The 19,303-nt window shown below is 40.3% G+C and overlaps 1 protein-coding gene across 2 annotated transcripts in view; it reads left to right on the top strand.

Moving 5' to 3' along the window:
- LOC109952589 (natural resistance-associated macrophage protein 2-like) overlaps positions 1 to 18,894 on the top strand; it is a 19,704-nt gene extending 810 nt beyond the window's left edge. The window contains exons 2-16 of one of the 2 annotated variants that reach the window (XM_020587746.1): positions 498 to 587; positions 2,036 to 2,190; positions 3,757 to 3,879; positions 6,756 to 6,875; positions 8,388 to 8,494; positions 8,615 to 8,685; positions 8,804 to 8,871; positions 10,442 to 10,597; positions 10,694 to 10,852; positions 10,963 to 11,049; positions 12,056 to 12,175; positions 12,438 to 12,587; positions 15,207 to 15,280; positions 15,369 to 15,522; positions 16,940 to 18,894. In XM_020587746.1, coding sequence (XP_020443402.1) covers positions 498 to 587; positions 2,036 to 2,190; positions 3,757 to 3,879; positions 6,756 to 6,875; positions 8,388 to 8,494; positions 8,615 to 8,685; positions 8,804 to 8,871; positions 10,442 to 10,597; positions 10,694 to 10,852; positions 10,963 to 11,049; positions 12,056 to 12,175; positions 12,438 to 12,587; positions 15,207 to 15,280; positions 15,369 to 15,522; positions 16,940 to 17,047 — 1,742 coding nt within the window. In that variant the 3' untranslated portion in view covers positions 17,048 to 18,894. Of the gene's footprint in view, positions 1 to 497; positions 588 to 2,035; positions 2,191 to 3,756; positions 3,880 to 6,755; positions 6,876 to 8,387; positions 8,495 to 8,614; positions 8,686 to 8,803; positions 8,872 to 10,441; positions 10,598 to 10,693; positions 10,853 to 10,962; positions 11,050 to 12,055; positions 12,176 to 12,437; positions 12,588 to 13,896; positions 13,946 to 15,206; positions 15,281 to 15,368; positions 15,523 to 16,939 lie in introns of those variants that run through there. The other variant, XM_020587747.1, reaches the window with a different exon arrangement.
- The last annotated feature ends 409 nt before the right edge of the window (positions 18,895 to 19,303 follow it).

The following is a 19,303-nucleotide window of genomic DNA, read 5'->3' as shown; positions in this document are numbered from 1 at the left end:
AACCTCTGCCTTCTGCTTCTCAAATGTGTTTGACTTTGAATGAGAATGTGACTGAAAATCCTGGATGACACAAACAAGAAGTTTCAACTTTAGCTCCTGGAAAATGCAACAGATGTTTTCTCCTGTTCTCTGACATTTAATGACAATGAATAATCACGTTTGTGTTCATTACATTTATTTCATTGTCATTGCATATATGTGTATTTAAAACACATCAGGATGACCTCTAACAACACCTCCACACCAAATAAAGTTTGGATTTATCAAAATGTTTCAACATATCTAACACACAAGAAGCCTGGCACAGGAGTACTCACTATGTCTGGGGAAATAACGGTGCTGCCATGTAGGCCAAGTGTACATTTAAACACCGGGGTCCCCTGCCAGTTTGCCATGTTCTGCTAACCTGATAGTGCACCTGTGAAAGACTATGTTTTGTGTGCACAGTGATCTTGTAAGTGACAGTAATCCCACTATAATTACCTGTTTGCTTGCAGTGAGAGGCCCCCCTCCTGAGAACATCTACATCTCCTCTCTCCCTCCCAGTGTTCCCACAGATCAGGGGCCAGAGCAAACTGAAGCACAAGGTCAGGATGTTTATTTTCTAGACAGTTTTTTTTGTTAAGGCTCATCACAGTTTCATGAAACTGACAGTAAAACATGAGGCACTTTATTTTCCCTTAAGCCAGAACAAACTGTTCCCATACATTTCATCTGTCTTGTTTTGATTACTGTGCACCATCACTATAAAGATACAGGCTACTGTTTAGTTAGTCCTAGATTTTAGCCATCCTAGCAGCACAGCTCAGTGAATGGCATTGTTGGTCTCTCAGTCCACCACTTTGGTCCAGAAATGTTTTAGTAGTTCTGCCATTTCAATTCAGTTCAATTCATTTTTATTTGTGTAGCTCCAAATAACAACAAAAGTCATCTCAGAGCACTCTAGACATTACTATTAGATAAGGCCTGCTGACTTTGGTGATTCCCTAACCCTTCCACTAGCGCCACAAGTAGGTCAGCATTTTCACTTAGTCTGTAAAATAGCTTGACATTAACAGATCACTGGTTCTCTACCGTTTCCACTTGTGATCCTGTAAAAATAAGAAATGCAGACTTTGCAACCCCTCATGACAGCATGTGTCTGTCAGCTGCGGCTTGTTCAGCTAAAGGGTGAATTCAGCTTTATTTGTATCAAATATCTACAATTCCATGACAACTGGCAACTAATGAGAACAATCACATGATAAAAGCTCCACATCAGCCACTGAGTAGAATTTGAGAGTACAGTGTGTCAGTGGCTGTTTCCAAGTTAAAGAATGAAATCTGAACCTCAGTGGTTTCTTTCTTATTTACCACACAACCCCTCAGATTCATGTTGTGACTCCTTGTGGGGTCCCAATCCCCAGGTTGGGAACCAAAGTTTGCCCCTAACTTTCCTTCTACCACTATCAAGTCAAAATTTAAGTTTGCTTGATGCCTTTGTTCATAACAAATACCAAGAAAAAGGACACATCCATCCCCTGTACTATGTGTTTAGCACTAATTAGCATATGTTAACATGCTATGGTGCTAAACTAAGGTAGTGCACATGGTAAACATTACACGTGCTGTTTCTATAAGGTTATTAGCATGGCTACTTTAGCATTTAGCTCAAAGCATCACTGTACTTAATTACAACCTCAAGAGCCTTGTGTCTTAGTAGTTTTAGTTTCTAGTTAAGATCTGAGTTATTTATATTTTCTTTATATTTGTGCAGAAAACACTATTTGGACATTTCAGACAGGAGGTTTTATTACAGCTAAGACACAACTTTGTTGATCACACTGGAACCTAAATACATAATGATTACAATAATGACTGCTCTGTTAATCAACAGTAACTGTCTCTTTATAGTACCACGGTTGTGACCTGTGTTCCCCAGAGACTTGTACTGCGCAGTATGTGTGTGTGTGTGTACTACATTGTAGCATTTTGTGTGATGTAAATCCTTAGGTAAAGTGTTTTGTAGTTTCACAGTCTTTGTGTCAAATTTCAGCAAATGACGTTGGTGAGGAGAAAGCAGCAGTGATCCAGACCACACACACACACAGAGTGTCTGGTCCCTCAGTCTTCCTTCAGAAAAACAATAATGAGCCTGTTTCTAGTACTTACTTTGAACAGAGGGTCCCTGTTCCTGAGGAGGAAAGTGAGGTAATCCACGAGTCCATGTGAAGTACCAAATATAGAAAACCCATAGCCTTAATGCAGAGCTGGGTGATATGAAAATATATGGCATACTATGACACAATGTAAACTAGTCAACCTTCAGAGATTTTGTCATAATGTTTAGACTGTGGTCATGGTCGCTTGAATGCAATATATCTGAGTGTATAAGATTATTGTGAGCAATTTTGAGCAGGACTGATTTATGATAGCGACTGATATGATCTGATTTGTCAGGTATTTAAAGGAATAGTTCGGTATTATGGGACATAAGCTTATTCCCTTTGTCTCTTTTTCCTGAGAATGTTTGACAAGATTGATACGATTATGGGACACCGCTCATGCACATTGTGAGCCGCTGTACCGGAGTCAAATTTCTCATGTGTTCAACATGCCTGGCCAATAAAGCTGATTCTGATTGTGATACCAGATACCTTATATCTTTAAATATAAAACTACAACCAGAGACTGTTAGTTTGTCCTTACATAAAGACTGGAGGGCAACCGTTAGCCTGGCTTTGTACATCCATCAATCCATCCATCTATTTTCTACCGCTTATCCGGGGTCGGGTCATGATGGCAGCAGGTTCAGTAAGGTATGCTAGGTGTCCCTCTCCCCAGCAATGTGTTCCAGCTCCTCTGGCAGGATTCCAAGGCATTCCCAGTCCAGATGAGATATAGTATAATCTCTCCAGCATGTTCTGGGTCTGCCCTGGGGTCTCCTATCAGATGGATGTGCCCGGAAGACCTTGAAAGGGAGGAACCCAGACTAAGAGCGATTCATAAACAACTGATGAAAATGGCAAATTCAAGTCACGCTACCTCGCCTATATTAGGGAAACCAGGGCACACTACTGAAGCCAGAACTAGGAGGGGAGCTTGCCATCGAGTGTCTGGTGGCCGGGCCTTGGCCCATGGGGCCTGGTCAGACACAGCCTGAAGGAATGACACAGTGCCACCACCCTGTGAATCCACCACCTGCAGGGAAAGTAATCGGGTTTGGGTGCAGTTTAAGTCGGGCTGCAGGCTAGGTCAGGTACCTGATTGTGTTGGTACCTGGTTGTGTAGACTAGCTCTAGGAGCCTGATTTTGTTCAAAGGTTTAAAAAATATGCCTGACAGCACCTCTAAAATGTAGTGATTAATGTATAATTTGTTGGGTTTGGTGACCTTTAGATGTGCGAGAATGGGATTTTTTATCTTTACCTTCAAACAGAGCCAGGCTGGATGTTTCCCTCTGTTTCCAGCCTTTATGCTAAGCTAACCTAAGTGGCTACTGGCTGTAGACCTTTATTTACAGCACATGAGAGGGGTATCAATTTTCTCTCACAAAATACTGCAAGAAAACAAATAAGCTTACTTCCCCAAATGTCAAACTATTCCTCTTGTTATTTCATCTATAAATGGAAATTTCAGTATATCATGACATACCTATGTCATTATATAAAATTAGATACGGTGTGATGGAGGACCCACCACTAAATGAAAGTGATGCTTATTTTCAGATAGCACTTGACATTATCAGTGTTACACCCTGTTCTTCATTCTCCTGTAGAGAGTGATCAGTCTCCGGAAGCTTTGGGCCTTCACTGGGCCGGGGTTTCTGATGAGCATAGCGTACCTGGACCCTGGTAACATCGAGTCTGATCTGCAGTCTGGTGCTAAAGCTGGCTTCAAGGTAGGGCTGCAAGTAACGTTTATTTTTGATTCGCTTTCTTGCTTAAATGTCCATCAGAATTTTATGAAGCTCAAGGTGATGTCTTCAGCTTGCTTTACTTGACCAACACTCCAAACCCTAATGTTCAGCTGACAGTTACATAAGACAAAGAAAATAAGCAAGCCTTTTCATTAAAGAGCCCATGCCCATTTCCAGACATTTAATTTTTAATCTTGGGTACCTCTAGATTAGCTTTGCACCTATCATAATTCCAAATAGTTTCCAAATTATTTCAGAACAATAAAACCTGATATCACAAGGAGAGCCTCCTCCTGAAAACCAGAGGATAGTTCGTGAATGTGCACAACTCCTGTTGCCCATTTGGTCGCAAGTGGACAGCACAACGAACCACAACAACATTAATTCATTAAAATTTCTCCACCATAGATACGTAGGTAAACAACGGTATATGTACAGATGAAAAGAGATCTGTAACACTCTAAACAAAGTGGGTCATTGAGAAACCCCATATTTTAACTGGCATAATGCAGACAGACCTGTCCAGGGTGTACCTCACCTCTCGCCCAGTGTCAGCTGGGATTGGCTCCAGCCCTCTCCCGAGACCCTATTCAGGAGTAAGCGGTATAAATAATGGATGGATGGATAGTTAGCCCCTCACCCATAGCACAAATACACTAGTGGTATCATTTCAAGATATGAACAATTTGTCGACAAGTTAAAATTAACATAATTTAAACTCTCTCACCTTGAATTCTTTGTATTCTGGACGTCTGCCTTTGAGATGCTTAGCTAGGTTTGAGCTGTTTTCTCCTTTTGAGGCAAAAGCTTTGAGACACAGTTTGCATACTTGATTTTGGTAGTCTATAACTTGCGTGTGTGACCAAAATGAAACTGTTTCATTGAAGAATTACCTGCACATTGACAAAAAGAGTAAAAAGAGGCCTTAAAGATGCAACAGAGTCAAAATGTTTTACATTGTCAGTACAATGTGTCAGAAGTACCACGTAATCATAGAGACATACAGTTGTATACTAAGGTTTGAGAACAGACAGACAACATATTTTCTTGACCGAAGTCAAAAGAGGTAAATCCAGCCCCTACAGCAAACACACATTTAAAATACTTTTTTTTTTTTTTTTTTTTCAAATGTTTGCTTTGGGAATAACCATATGCCCTGACCTGAACATCACTAAAAATCTTAAACAGATTGGCTGAAGTCAAGAACAGGAAGACTCCTAGCTGCTACATTATGAAAAATATTTGTAAGCTGATATCTGCCAAGGGTTGGGTCACTGAGCACTGACTTAACTGGGTACTGTTCAGGTTTTTCTACTTCTAAGTCCATTAAATGTAAAGTGCAGTACAACAGTGCAATAACAACTGGAAATGGCTCGTTTTCTTTTCTTCTTTATGTGTTTGTTGTATTTCCACCTTTTCATGTCAAAATTCCACAAAATAGTTTGCACAAATGTTTGTATACCTGTAAATACAGTAGAGTAAAGCGGGACACACACCTGAGAACTGGTTAAAACCTTCTAAGACTGGAGAGGCCACACTTAACAACTGTTTCCATCAACTTAAGAAGATTTTAGTCCTAGACATTCAGGAAGGAGCACACACCTAAACGCTGATCAGACTCTAGATAACACATTTAATGACTGTCTGTAATGACTGGAGGTTCTGGCAGCCAGACAAGCCTGTAAGTCCCACGGGATCACACCAGTCCTCACATGTCCTCGTACCAAAACAGTTATGGATGCAGCCAGCTTGCATGGTTTTTATCTGTTTTACCCTTCAGTTTGTGCTAAAAATAAGAAAAAAGAGGGGAAAATGCAGAGTTTGAGTGAGATCCTATTGGACCCCAGGAGAGTCACAAACAAGACAAAATGAACTGTGATTTTCATAGATACAGTACATTGTTTGTAAAACAGTTAAAAAAATCCAGACAAATGTAAGTTAATTTTTAATATATGTATTTTAATGGATGTCTAATGAAATTCTGAATTTATTATCATAATTACACATATTATAATGATATGGGTAAGACACTGGCAAATATACGTTTAACATATTGATACTGTGTCGATCTAGTGTACATAGTCGCTGAGTACCTGAGCAAAGCGCAAAAAGATTTGTGATCATCCCCACCTTATCCTGCAAGGAGTCATTGGTCAGCAATATCAGCCATAAACATTAAACTTGTTTAAAAAATGTTTATGGGAACAACTGGCAGCAACCGGTTCTTAAGACTTTAGATTAGAATCGTTACACAGCACACTCTACATGATTTTAACTGCTGACTGTCGGCAATGACTGACCCAGACTGAGCCCGACTCAGTCCAGCTGGGTCTGATCAGTCATCACGTCCAAATACCATTCATAACTGGCGCAGCAATTGCTAAGTGTGTGCCCACCTTAATAGCGATGAGCAATCAGGAGAAGGGAGGTAAGAGACAAAGGTCTTCCATAGGAATAGAATGGCTATCCTGACTTCTCAGACTTCTCATGTTAGAGAACAACATTTTCCTAGGGTCTCTAGAGAGAACATTACTTTTATTTAAAACTTTCAATATAGGACCTAAAACATTTTGTGAGATAAAGTTCACACATAATTCCAAGGTCTGAAGTTGTAAATCACTGCTTGTAAAGCTGTGAAAAAACCCACAAGGAGCATAAGGTTTTGTGAATGCATAGGAAAGATTTGTAGGGAACATGCAGAGACTATATTCTAGCATATATTAGCAATTAGCTACACAAAAAACAAAGGGTGATTAAAAACTACAGATTTTGGATTTTTCTTTGTGAGCCTCAGTTTACAAGATCAAAATCTTATCTGAACTGATAAACAGACTCTGACGGTGTTCTCGTCCTGCCAGCTCCTTTGGGTGCTGCTGGGAGCCACCGTCATCGGTCTACTGCTGCAGAGGATGGCTGTTCGGCTGGGTGTCGTCACTGGGATGCACCTGGCTGAAGTCTGCAATCGCCAGTACCACACCGTGAGTCTGTTAGATCACCGACCCCAGCTGTTAATGACTTCCCTTTAGCACAAAATGCCTACAACACTAACACTGTATTTATTGTGTTCATCTGTTCCTGGTCCTGTAAGCCAAAGTAGTGCTGGTGTACTGAAACTGTAGCAGTGCATAGCCAGCACTGTTGTTTCAGTTCCTGTAATCCTTGGATTACATGATCAAAAATCCAAAGTAAATCCAAGTATGAGCTTTCAAAACTGTGATACAGTGTTCAGATTTACAGTTAGAGCCTGAGTGAGTGAATGAAGTGTTCGTGTCGAAACATTTCTAAACCCAGCGTGTGTAATAATGTCAATAATACCTGAAGAGGAAAGGTAACCGTTCACCACATGCCTAAAAATAATGTGACCACCTCTTTTTTTTAATGAAATATGCTGATTCTGTCTCTGTTGGGCACATTTTAAGAGGCAGCTATTCATGTAGGAAAATTAAAAGAGCTACATTAAAAGAACAATTCTTTTAATTTTTTGTTTGTTTGAACCAGAGGCACGGCTAAGGAAATGTGTCTTTCAGGCTGCCAGGCAGGTCCAGTTAGTGTTTATGTACTGTACATAAGCTGCTCTCTTCTAAAGCCATGGGTCAAGTCTCTAATTGGCCAAAACAGTGTAAAACTGAAGCCATTCACTGGAACTGAATAACAAACACACAAATTCCTCTGAAGTATCATGTCGAAGTTAGCTTTTTTTTAATGTCACTGTTAATAGCTCAGAGTTAAACTGGGCCTGAACATTTACTGCACACTTTTCATGATCTATCATTCTCTGTACATATTGGCAAAAACTGACATTTTAAAGATATAAAGCAACCTCTAGAAAGATTCAACAACAACAAGGACATTGTACTGGAAAGCGTCAGCCAATAGTTCATAGCATAGCATAAAATCTCGGCACAGAGCACATTAGACTAATCAAGGAGCAACATTAAGACCAGCCTCTCACTACAGACTGTATTTTACACATGCTGTCTAGAAGTCAGATAAAACATGATCTTCTTGGCCAGAGGTGATCTGTCATTAGATTGGATTGTGTTCACTAAATAATCTAACCTGATTAATGCTAAATCATGAGGGGTTTACTGATTTAGAAAAGCACTTTCAGTTAGGGAGACACTGAATAAAGATTGGTTACTGTAAAACTGATGCAGCAGAGGTTGAGATACTATAACTTTTCTTCTCCCAGTAATGTAACTTAATGTTGCCCTTTTTGTACATGATAGCACCGTTCAAACTCCATTTGAAACACAGGTTTTCTGTGAAAAGTGTGATGTCTCCAAGCCTGAGCTGGAACAGTCTTGACAATGCCGTTATGAAATCCTCAAGGTTATTCAGAAAGTTCCAGCACAGCCACAGAAGACATACAACTGTTTGCACAGGCTGAGTAGTGATACTCATGATATCTATACTGCTCTACATGTGTGAAATCAGTGGAGAGCCCCTTGAACATGATATTATGTGACTAACCCATATCACCTGTCCAGGTGCCTCGTATCATCCTCTGGTTGATGGTGGAGCTAGCGATTATTGGCTCGGACATGCAGGAGGTCATTGGCTGTGCCATTGCTTTCAGCCTCCTCTCCTCTGGCAGGTGTTGTAAACAGATTCAAACATCAATATAATGACTGCTGGGATGAAGTTAACAGTTTAACAGGGCTTGATTTATTTGGTGTGGATTATTTCCTTTGTGTGTGCCTTTGTTCACCCATAGGATCCCTTTATGGGGTGGTGTCCTTATCACCATCATTGACACCTTTGTCTTCCTTTTCTTGGACAAGTATGGTAGGTTGGGGTTGTTTTCTGTCCGGTCTCCACACATTATCACTGGATCGCTTTCAATTACAGTGAAATAATCACCTATAACAACAGTAAAAAAGGAATGCTCATTTTTTGTGTGCAGGTCTGAGGAAATTGGAAGCCTTTTTTGGTCTGCTCATTACTATCATGGCCATCACCTTTGGATATGAGGTACACACATTTAACACATCTGCACACATGATTGAGCATCCATTAAACAGGGTGTCCTTGGTGTTGCTTCCACTGTCTGCCAGTCAGATTGTTTTACAAGGTTTGAATAAGTCAGTGATAGTGGAATGCAGTTTCACAGACTCCATTATTTATTGAAGAACAACAGTTGCTATCACAGCTCTGTAAATTGACTGAGACAATTACAGGTGACAAATGGCAGGTCATTACATTCTCAAGTGTCACACTCAGAACTGAAAAGCAAATACATTAGATGTTAGTGTGTATATGCGTGTGTGTGTTTATATAAACAACCAGTAGACATGTTAGATCTCTATCCCACTGTATGCTGAATATACACATTGCTTTTTGGGTCCCTTCTTACTGTTTTCTCCTCATATTTTCCACCATGACACAAATACGTTTGGTACATCAACAGTAAAATATAATTTATGTGTATACATAGGGCGTGTGTTTGGGGGGTTGTCACCCAATAACAAGCATGTACGCCTGCGTGTGTGTGTGTGTGTGTGTGTGTGTGTGTGTGTGTTGGGGGGGGGCTTGTTTTTCAATCCTTGTGCAGCCCAAAATCCATGAGTTACTATCTTTGTGGGGACCAGAAGTCACTTGTGGGGACCAGAGGCTGGTCCTCACAACGTAGTTTGTAAAATGTTTTGAAAACAATGGGGTGTAAAGTTAGAGAAAATGTAGGCTTTGGTTAAGGTTAGGTGCTAAGGTTAAGGTTAAGGTTAGGCAAGTAGTAAGGTTAGGGTAAGTCCCCTGGAAATGATTGTAAGTCTGTGTAGGGACCTGGTAAGTGACAAAATCAAGGATGTGTGTGTGTGTGTGTGTGTGTGTGTGTGTGGCCTTGTTTTTTTTTATACTTGTGGGGACAGAAACCCAGGAGCCCACTTACATGGTGGGTCCTCACTTTCCTCATAGGTTCTGGATGTTAGTCCTCACAAAGTAGATTGTTGAATTTAGGGAGATGACTTGGTTTAAGGGTCAGAGTAAGGTTAGGGTAGGCATGTAGCAGTTATGGTTAAGGCTGGGTTAAATCTCCATGAAATGAAGGTAAGTCGGTTTAAAAAAACCTGCTAAGTGACAAAAACACGGATGTTTGTGTGTGTGCTCACAATGATGATGCTAATATAAGTAATGTTTACTGTGTTTGTTAGCATGCTAATCTTTACTAATTACAAACAAATTATGACAAACTGACACTATAATCTTATGGTCAATAGAGGAAAAGGTGTGGGATTACCAAAGTTATCCTTAGGGTTACATGAACGTTTCTAGCCAGTTTCATGAGATTCCATATAATATTTGTTGAGAGAGTTCATTCAAAACTATATGCTGTATATCAGCCTGCAGGTGGTGCTAGGTGTACACCAAACTTAAACAGGGTTCATCCTCTGGGCACTATGAGTGTCTGCGCAAAATTTCATGGCAATCTATCCAAAAGTTGACATTTTTCAGTCTAGACTAAAGTCATGAACAGACCGGCATTAGTGAGATTCCTTCTCATTTGCCTAATACAAATGTCTACCTGTGGCTGCTCCTCCTCTGTCAGTATGTGACAGTGAGTCCAGACCAGGGCCAGCTGCTGAAGGGAATGTTCACGCCATACTGCAAGGGCTGTGGGCCTGTTCAGCTGGAGCAGGCTGTCGGGATCGTGGGAGCTGTCATCATGCCTCACAACATTTACCTTCACTCTGCTCTTGTCAAGGTGCAATCAACTGCTAAATAAATATGTCATTTTCTTTTTAATCAGCTGTATAAAACTGTCTGAACTCTATATTTAGTTGTGCAAATGTTCCCTCAGTCTCGAGAAGTGGACCGATCAAGCAAAAAAGAAGTCAAAGAGGCCAACAAGTATTTCTTCATTGAGTCAAGTATCGCGCTGTTCATCTCTTTCCTCATTAATGTGTTTGTGGTGGCTGTTTTTGCTGAGGCTTTCTATAACCGCACAAACATAGAGGTGGTAAGTATCTGTGCAGGTTCTCTTATAAGCTAAGAGTTAAACTTCAAGCCATCTCAAATATGTGTTTTCTTCAGGTGCTTGCTGCAGGTATGTGTGTTTTTTGATTCCAGTACAATGTCTGCAATCAAACAGGCAGTCCTCATTCACATCTATTCCCTCAGAGCAATGAAACTCTAGAGGTGGACATCTATAAAGGGGTGAGCTTTTAGTTGCTACTGATACTCTTGACCTTTGTTAATAAAGGGTGGTTCAACTCCGTGGGCTAACTTTAGCACTTTTAAGAGGTGATATCTCCAGCTATTTAATAGTGGACTTGCAACAGACAGAGCTAAAAATGATCAAAACTGAAGCAGGCGAGACTAAAATATCCAGACTTCTTAGTTAATAATGGGTTCCCACATTGCACAGGACAGGTAAACTCAAGTCTTTAAACCTGACTACAGTTTTTAAGGTAGGCTTTCTTATATACATTGAGAAGTGGATGACATTAGGGTTACTTTCTCAGACTCTCAGAGACCTCCTCTAGTGGCACAAAAGACAAGTTACTGTTTTTACACTGAGTAGTAGGATAATACACATGATGGTCAAACTGATCTAAATGTGTAAAATCAGTGGAGTGTCCCTTATGTTAAACTGCATTTTCATAAACTTGTCACATCACTACATTTTCATACTTAAACACCACCACATAATACTGTATATAACTGACTGAATCACTGAGTAACATGAAAGGGATTGTTATGAATCATTAACCAAACCACAGAGAGGTATTGCCCAACTCTCTCCCTCTCAGCTCGATGGAGCTTTCTAATATCTTTCCCCATTTTATTTATGGTTTTACAGTCACAATTGTACTGCTTTGGTTTAGTTTCAACACGCCTATGACTCAACCTCAGTGAAAAAGCTCTAAAACACGACTGTAGGTTTTCCTATCCTGAACCAAATGGACAGACAAACATAGACTAGCTGGAACATTTATGACTCCAAATCAGTGTTAATGTTGCTCCATATCTGCTGGGTGTGTAAATAGACAGCTGTTTGCTAACATGTTACACAACAGCACCACAAAGTGCATCCTCCAAAACAGTTTGAACATTATAGCCTTCATGAGGGTGGGATTTACTTCATAACTTTGCGGTGGTTTTACACAGCTGTACCTAATAAACTGTCAATTTGTGCTCCTCATTTGCATGTCTGTGGCAGGGAGTGGTGCTGGGCTGTTTCTTTGGCCCAGCAGCTCTCTACATCTGGGCTGTGGGGATTCTTGCAGCTGGTCAGAGCTCCACCATGACTGGAACGTACTCCGGCCAGTTCGTCATGGAGGTCAGTGGAAGGCAGGGATCAGCAGTGCACAAAAACATACACACACACACACTCAGCAAAAAACTGGGTACATTTCAGCCCTGCCCTTTACATTGGTCCCAGATATTTTATCCCATATTGATTTTTTTAAGCATCACATGTGGAAACTAGCTTTGTTTGTAAGAAAAGTAATTTTATACAGCAGCACATTGTTTGTTGGCTGAAGGTTGTAAAGAAGTGCAGATCTCTTAGGTGTCACAGACTGATGTGATTTTGTCCTCAGGGTTTCTTGGACCTGCGCTGGTCTCGTTTTGCTCGGGTGTTGCTGACCCGCTCCCTCGCCATCACGCCCACCCTGCTAGTGGCCATCTTCCAGGACGTGAGGCACCTGACAGGCATGAATGACTTCCTCAACGTGCTGCAGAGTGTGCAGGTCAGACAAGGGGGAAAAGGAGGTTCACTGCCAGCTTCATCCACACATTTGTCAACATGTTTCCACCTTCTCAACACCAGTCTCAATTCCACACAAGGCAAATGTATAAAACATTCAGGCAAACAGCAAATATGTCCTCTATCTGGTGAAAGACCTTTAGCTCTTTGAATTCTAGTTATTAAAAATTAAGCTATTTATAATTTTTGTTACCTAAGGCAGTTGGAACATAATCAAAACAGATTTAAAGGAGCAGTCCATGAATTTTACTCAAGAAGTTAAAGGATAAGGCCAGTCAGTTTCCATATTAACAATATTTTTAACGCTCCCCACACAGAGACTAAAACAACTGGCACAACATTGTGACTACCTGCCTAATACTGTTTACATAGGAGTCGATATGGCGGTTGGTTGGCACTCGTGTCACTCTGCAGCTCACTGTGCATCTTCTATGAATCCATTTGCTCGCACAGTTGTACTGTCAGGAAGAGCACAGATGTGTCTACAATTCAGTAAAAAAAAACATATGTAAAAGGAGTGAAAACTAGTCGTGAGGACGAGTTAGAGAGAATTGTTGAGACAAATCCAACAGCCTCACCACTCTAGGTGTGATATCACCACTACAGCCCCTGGCTCTTTCTCTTCATAGAGACCAATGTACAGTATTTCTCATTTTTAACAAAGATTCAAATCCATTTTAATACAAATGGAAGTTAAAAGTTTCATCTACAGTAGGTCAACCTCATCATCAGTGAGCCGTGGGCGTCTATGACCCTGTCTCCAGTTCACCATTTGTCCTTCCTTAGACACTGTTGGTAGGTACTAACCACTGCAGACCAACACCCACCAAGACCTGCAGTGTGGGAGATGCTCTGACCATCACAGTTTGGCTCTTGTCAAAGTCACTCAGATCCTTATGCATGGCTGTTTTTCCTGCTTCTAACTTTGAGGACTGGATGTTCACCTGCTGCCTAATATACCCCACATACTGACAGGTGCCACTGTAACAGATAGTCAGTGTTATTCACTTCACCTGCCAGTGGTCATAGTGTTATGATTGATCGGTGTATATAGGATAAACATGGCATCACCACTTGCAAAGATGAAACCAAAATATTGTTAATACGGCAGCTGCAATCCAATTTGTTTGCAACCTCTGGAAAACATTTCTTTTATTTCAGGAGCATTGCTGGACATAAAGTTTTACCAGGACACAGGCCCTCATTACTCAGATCCCACTTACTTTTCTTGATTTTCTGCTGCATGAGTGAAATGTGCTACACACTGTGCTATGTGACCTTCCCTTGTTTAGCCTGCTGTTCCTTGCCATACTGCTGCTTCTGACACAACTACTGGTAAAGGTAAAAATGTACAGATATTAATCTTTATGAAAACATACAGTTATATGTTATACAACATATAACATATCAGTGCTTGAACTACTGTGCTTCAAACTGTGTTGTGCAATAGATGGCTTGTGGTCACACTCCTTTCTCCAAAGACACAGACAGGTTCCTCACCACTTTCCCTTCCTGCCTCAGGTTCATTTGTTAAATGTGCATAATACAAATATATTTTGGAGCATCAGATATTTTGTTATATTTATGAAATTCAGAATGAGCAGTCCAACCTTAACATAGACCACTACATGTGATGTATTATACAACATTGATTTTATTTCATGTAGTACACCAATAAACAGCATTTTAAGAATAGTCCAATTGACCATATGCATCATTGTACGGAGCTCTAATTTACGTCACATTCAACATCTTCACTTAGTTACGTACTAGCTAACTAAACTAATGGTAGCTTGTTTACCAACTACAGCCAGGTCTCACCTCTCTCGCCCTCTTCTCTCTGAACCTCTTCCCTGACTCGGCCTTTAAAGAATTTTCTTACATCCATCTACAGGAGTCAGTAATGTTTGAGTCCAAATTCATTGGTAATATTCAAAAACTTAACTTAGTCCCCATCACATACAGTCCGTTCCTTTCTTTTGTTTCATGCTCCAGTACATAGATTGCTGCCTGCGCGTTGCAGTGCACCAGCTACGATGTGCACGATGCGCATATGTACGCATCATGGTGTACAAACCCTGAACACTGTGCCTCAGCTTGTATTTTGCTTTGACATTCTGGATTAGAACAACAAATCATTTCTTTCCTTGTTATTATCACTATAAATTAATCCACTGCCAAATATAGGAGCCTGTTAAAACTCAAATGTGTGACTTTACTGGGGCACAGCTGATCAATACTGGGGCCCGTGCCTCAGTAAAAGGGGTCTAACGACAACTATGATGCTTGATTTGTACTTTGAGTTTTTAGTTTCACTCATGTCCTATCCACTAACATGGAGGGGGCAGGATTTATGACCTATACTGCCACCAGGCATGATCGATTCACAATGGCTTCAGGCTGTCTGTCATTTACACATTCAAATGTTGAAAACATATTAGCACAACACACTGCTGCACTGGATGACATGTTTCCACATTATAACACTCCAGACTCAAGTATTTGTTCAGAATATTCAGAGATTTTGTGCATGGATAGTTGACTCTTGCTTAATTCAGGCAAACTGTAATATCACATATTAATTTTGCTTCTTTTCTCACAGTTGCCATTTGCCCTTGTTCCCATCCTCACTTTCACCAGTTTGCCGTCTCTCATGAATCAGTATGCCAATGGATTGTAAGTTTATGTTCACAACACAAAAGCCAATTCTATCCCTATGATTTAATTGTTTTTACTTTAAACATCTATTCTCTTCTTTCCACAGGGTATTTAAGATAGGAGGAGGTCTAGTGATCTTGATCGTATGTGCCATCAACATGTACTTTGTTGTGGTGTATGTGACTACACTCAACAGTGTGTGGCTGTATGTGCTGGCAGCATTCCTCTCCATAGTATACCTGACATTTGTGGGATATTTGGTAGGTATAATTAGGTTGTACAGGAGAGGATTTTACTGTGGTTGAACTTTGGCCCATTATGAACCTACAACCTGTTTAGCCAGAGCCTTGAGCAACTTTCAGCTGCTCAGGCAGTTGACGGTCTTTACAGCAATTTGGTCAAAATTACAAGTCAGACATCTCTGCTTCTGCCTTATGAAATATTGTTAGAAAGTATCATCACAAAACCACACAGTACAACCTGGTCTACAGATACACATATGTACAATGATGTTAGTCCATTGTCTCATCCTAATATATTCCGCCACAGTGTAGTGCTAAAAAGGGCAAAGGAGGACCTAAACACAGAGAAAATAGGCAGACATGTAGATGCAGTAAGTCTCCTTTAATAATAAAGTAAGCAGACTTACTGGCAATGAAAAGCACACCGAGACATTTAAGAGGCCAACTCAGGAAACATGCTTATGTCAGGGGGTCCAGACAAACAGACTGTAAGCAGGAGCAAAGTCAAGTAATCTAAGCAAATGATCTGAAGCCACAAAATCCGCAACAGACGGGTAATCTAATGAAGGGTAATAGAAACACAATAGACAATCTGGCAGAGAACACATGTATACTGTGAGCAGATAAGGGGAATGGAAACAGGTGTGGTGTGTGTGGGTGGAATTCAGAACTGGGTCGCCAGGGAGGGAGAGACAGCTGTGCAGGGCAAAGACAGAGGGTATGTGAGAAAATCTAATTTACCATAAGAAGAAAATCTGAATTTAAAAAAATACCTGTGATAAAGAATTTATTTAGAACTGAAATGTTTAGTTGCTTAATTGATCAGACGATCAACAGAAAAATAATGGACAACCCTTTTGAATATTCATGTAACTGCTTCTAGCCTTTCAAATGTCAATATTTGCTGATTTTCGCAGCTTTCAATGATAGTAAATTGAATATCTTGGTGCTTTTGGTCTGTTGGTTGGACAAAACATGACATGTTGTGCTCTGGGAAATTATAGTGGACATTTTACTCATTTTCTGACATTTTAAGAGCAACCAGTTAGTTAATAAGAATAATTTTTAGTAGCAGCCCTAAATTGGAGTGAATAGTAATGTCCTTAATGTGCAGGCATTTAAGATCTTGTTTATTTGTTTATCATTTCTATGTGCATGAATATTTTTTTTATGTTATAATACCTATAAATTATTTTACATTTTAATTGTATTGTTGTAGCCTGTTGGGATGAGAGAGATTAATATTTTGTGCAAGGTGGTAGATTTCTTTGGATATAACATTGAAAATACATTAAAAAGAGTTAAAAAGAAAAGTCAAATAAAACTTGCAATACACAGCAGCATAGTTCATTTGTTGAATGCTGCACTTTATTTTGAATTTTTGATCTTCATCTGATAGAACATTTACTGATCTGTTCCTCTGTCTGCGCTGCAGGTGTGGTTGTGTCTGATAGCTCTGGGTGTGTCCTGGCTAGATCCAGCCAGCAGGAGGGGGAATGACACGAGCATCCTGATTGAGGAGCAGGCGGAGTTTGACTCCTGAATCCAGGTGGCGGGGACATTCATTTCAAAGGTGCAGCTGTGAGCACCTTTAGTTTACTTTGATGCTGATTTATTTATAATACAAGCAGTAAACACCAATAATCTCTAATGATATACAGCCATCCATAAAATTAATGTGGGTTAAACCAAATAAGTGTCACAAAATGAGTGGATAGATGGTTTAACCAATTTTTCTAAATTAAAGTAATATAGGTTTGTTAAAATTGACACTTGTGCTCTATAACTTTATGAACATCCTATCAAATGTAGTTAACAGGACTGGCAGTGTTTGCTGCAGGTCTCAGACAGAAACAGAGGATAAGTGAAAAAATCAAATGTAAGAGGGAGATCTGATAACGAAACTCCACAAAAACAGACTGAACAGCTTCCTGCAGCTCAATCCACTGTCAAAACAATCTTGCTCTCTATCTATGTGTGTAATGTCTCCTGAAAGGCTGCAGTCGTATGCAAAAGCAATTTTAAGACAAAAATGATTGCCTACAGCAGGCAAGAGAAGAGTATTTAAGATTTTTTAAAATAAAAGTCAAGACTTTAATACCCTTTGAGGCTTTTTGTGAAGGAAACTGACGTCAGTGCTTTATAACCCGCAGACACTTTTTTTTCTCCACCTCTTCAGGCCACAGGGAGGCAGTACAGGCCACTGGACTGCTCAGATAGATTAAAATCATCCCTGTGCCTACACCATAAAACAACACATTACATGATATGATGTTTTACATTATGCCTTATGTGTTCTTACGGTTGCACAGAAATACCATTTTTATACAGTTGCAGTATCAGGACTTGACTGTAATGTTCCCAGTATCCATTCAGATGAGACTGGTGTTTGACATGCCTGTGGTGATGGTGTCTGAAGAGTTACAACTATTGTGCAACTGCATGCAAGCACTGCTGATTTCAGTGTTGCTTGAGTTCCAGTCCTGAAATGCCTCAGTGTTTGCAAGCCGAGCAGAGGCAGATGGACAGGTTTTTCTTTGCATTGTAGCAGGGAGCTTTTTTTTCTCTCCCTGTCATGGAGGCAGAGTTATGTAAGAGAGAAGAGTCTTCCCACCGCCCCTCTCTGTTTTTGTTTTTCTCAATGAGCCAATGTCTCCCTGCCTAGGCCTCACAGCCTGTCCAGTAGGCCCCTTTCCTGGAAACATAGCCTAGCAAAGGCCACTCAGGGGCAGGCCTGTGAGGTGGGTGGAGGAGGGGAGGAGGGGGCTCTTCCAGCAAATCACATGACTGTAGACCCTACAGTACCAGCCCTACATGAGGCTCTGATGCCGCAAGCACATTTCAACAGCTTGTCATCATCATGACTGGATGTAGCTAATGCATGGCAGAGCACAGAAGGCTATAAGCAGACACCGTGGATGTGGAACTAGAACCACAACACCTGATGGTGTGTGTGCACACGCAAGAGGTTAAAAGGTTAATGTGATTTGTTTTGTTTTGGGTTTTTTTTTTTTTCTTTTTTTTTGTGTAATTGATGTCAACATCCTCCGACTTTTACCAAGCTTATATAACTTGACACTTTTTTTTGGTGAATTTTGTCACATGCACCAGTTGTTTGGTAGCTTTTTCAGTGGAGGATCATTTGGCCTCAGTGCCCTCTATATATTTATTTCCAACTAATTTATGGTCATATGATCTAAGCCATTTTAACAAAGACAGATGTATTTGTACTGTATGTTTGCTGTTATGATACAGTTGAGAACATGTGAGTTGTTTTTGTGTCATGCTGTTTTATTGCAGAGCTGGCTGATTTAATGAGTTACAGTTATATAAATCATGAAAAGTGCTGTAAACAAACATCTGTACTGAACAAATACAGTAAACCACCACACGGAATTACAAGTCTGTGTCACGATTATTTAAAAACAGTCACATTTGTTTGCAACATTCACTTTGTGCTTTAACGATGATGAATTTCAGGCCTCAGGTTTGAAATGTGGTACAGTTTGTTCTCCTTTCACCTTGTGTTGCCTTCATGTGCTTGTGTATTAACTCTGCTGACTGATGAAAGATGGATGTAGGTTTATCGTGTATCTGATGTTTGAAATGACTTGTTTGGGGCAGATTTTCCTGGGGTACAACCGCAGCACCCTTTAACGCTCAGCACAGGGCCTCCTTAACAACGCCTGACTGTTGCTCTTGTCTTCTCAGAAGAATGCACACGCAATGTTACCCAAAGAAGAGCGCAAGACACCAGAGAGCAGGCAAAGATAATGAATTTCAAGTTGATTTAGTAAAC

This window comes from Monopterus albus, unplaced genomic scaffold (genome assembly GCF_001952655.1).
Source record: "Monopterus albus unplaced genomic scaffold, M_albus_1.0 scaffold477.1, whole genome shotgun sequence".
Lineage (NCBI taxonomy): Eukaryota > Metazoa > Chordata > Actinopteri > Synbranchiformes > Synbranchidae > Monopterus > Monopterus albus.
This window is presented reverse-complemented; position numbering and strand designations above follow the sequence as displayed.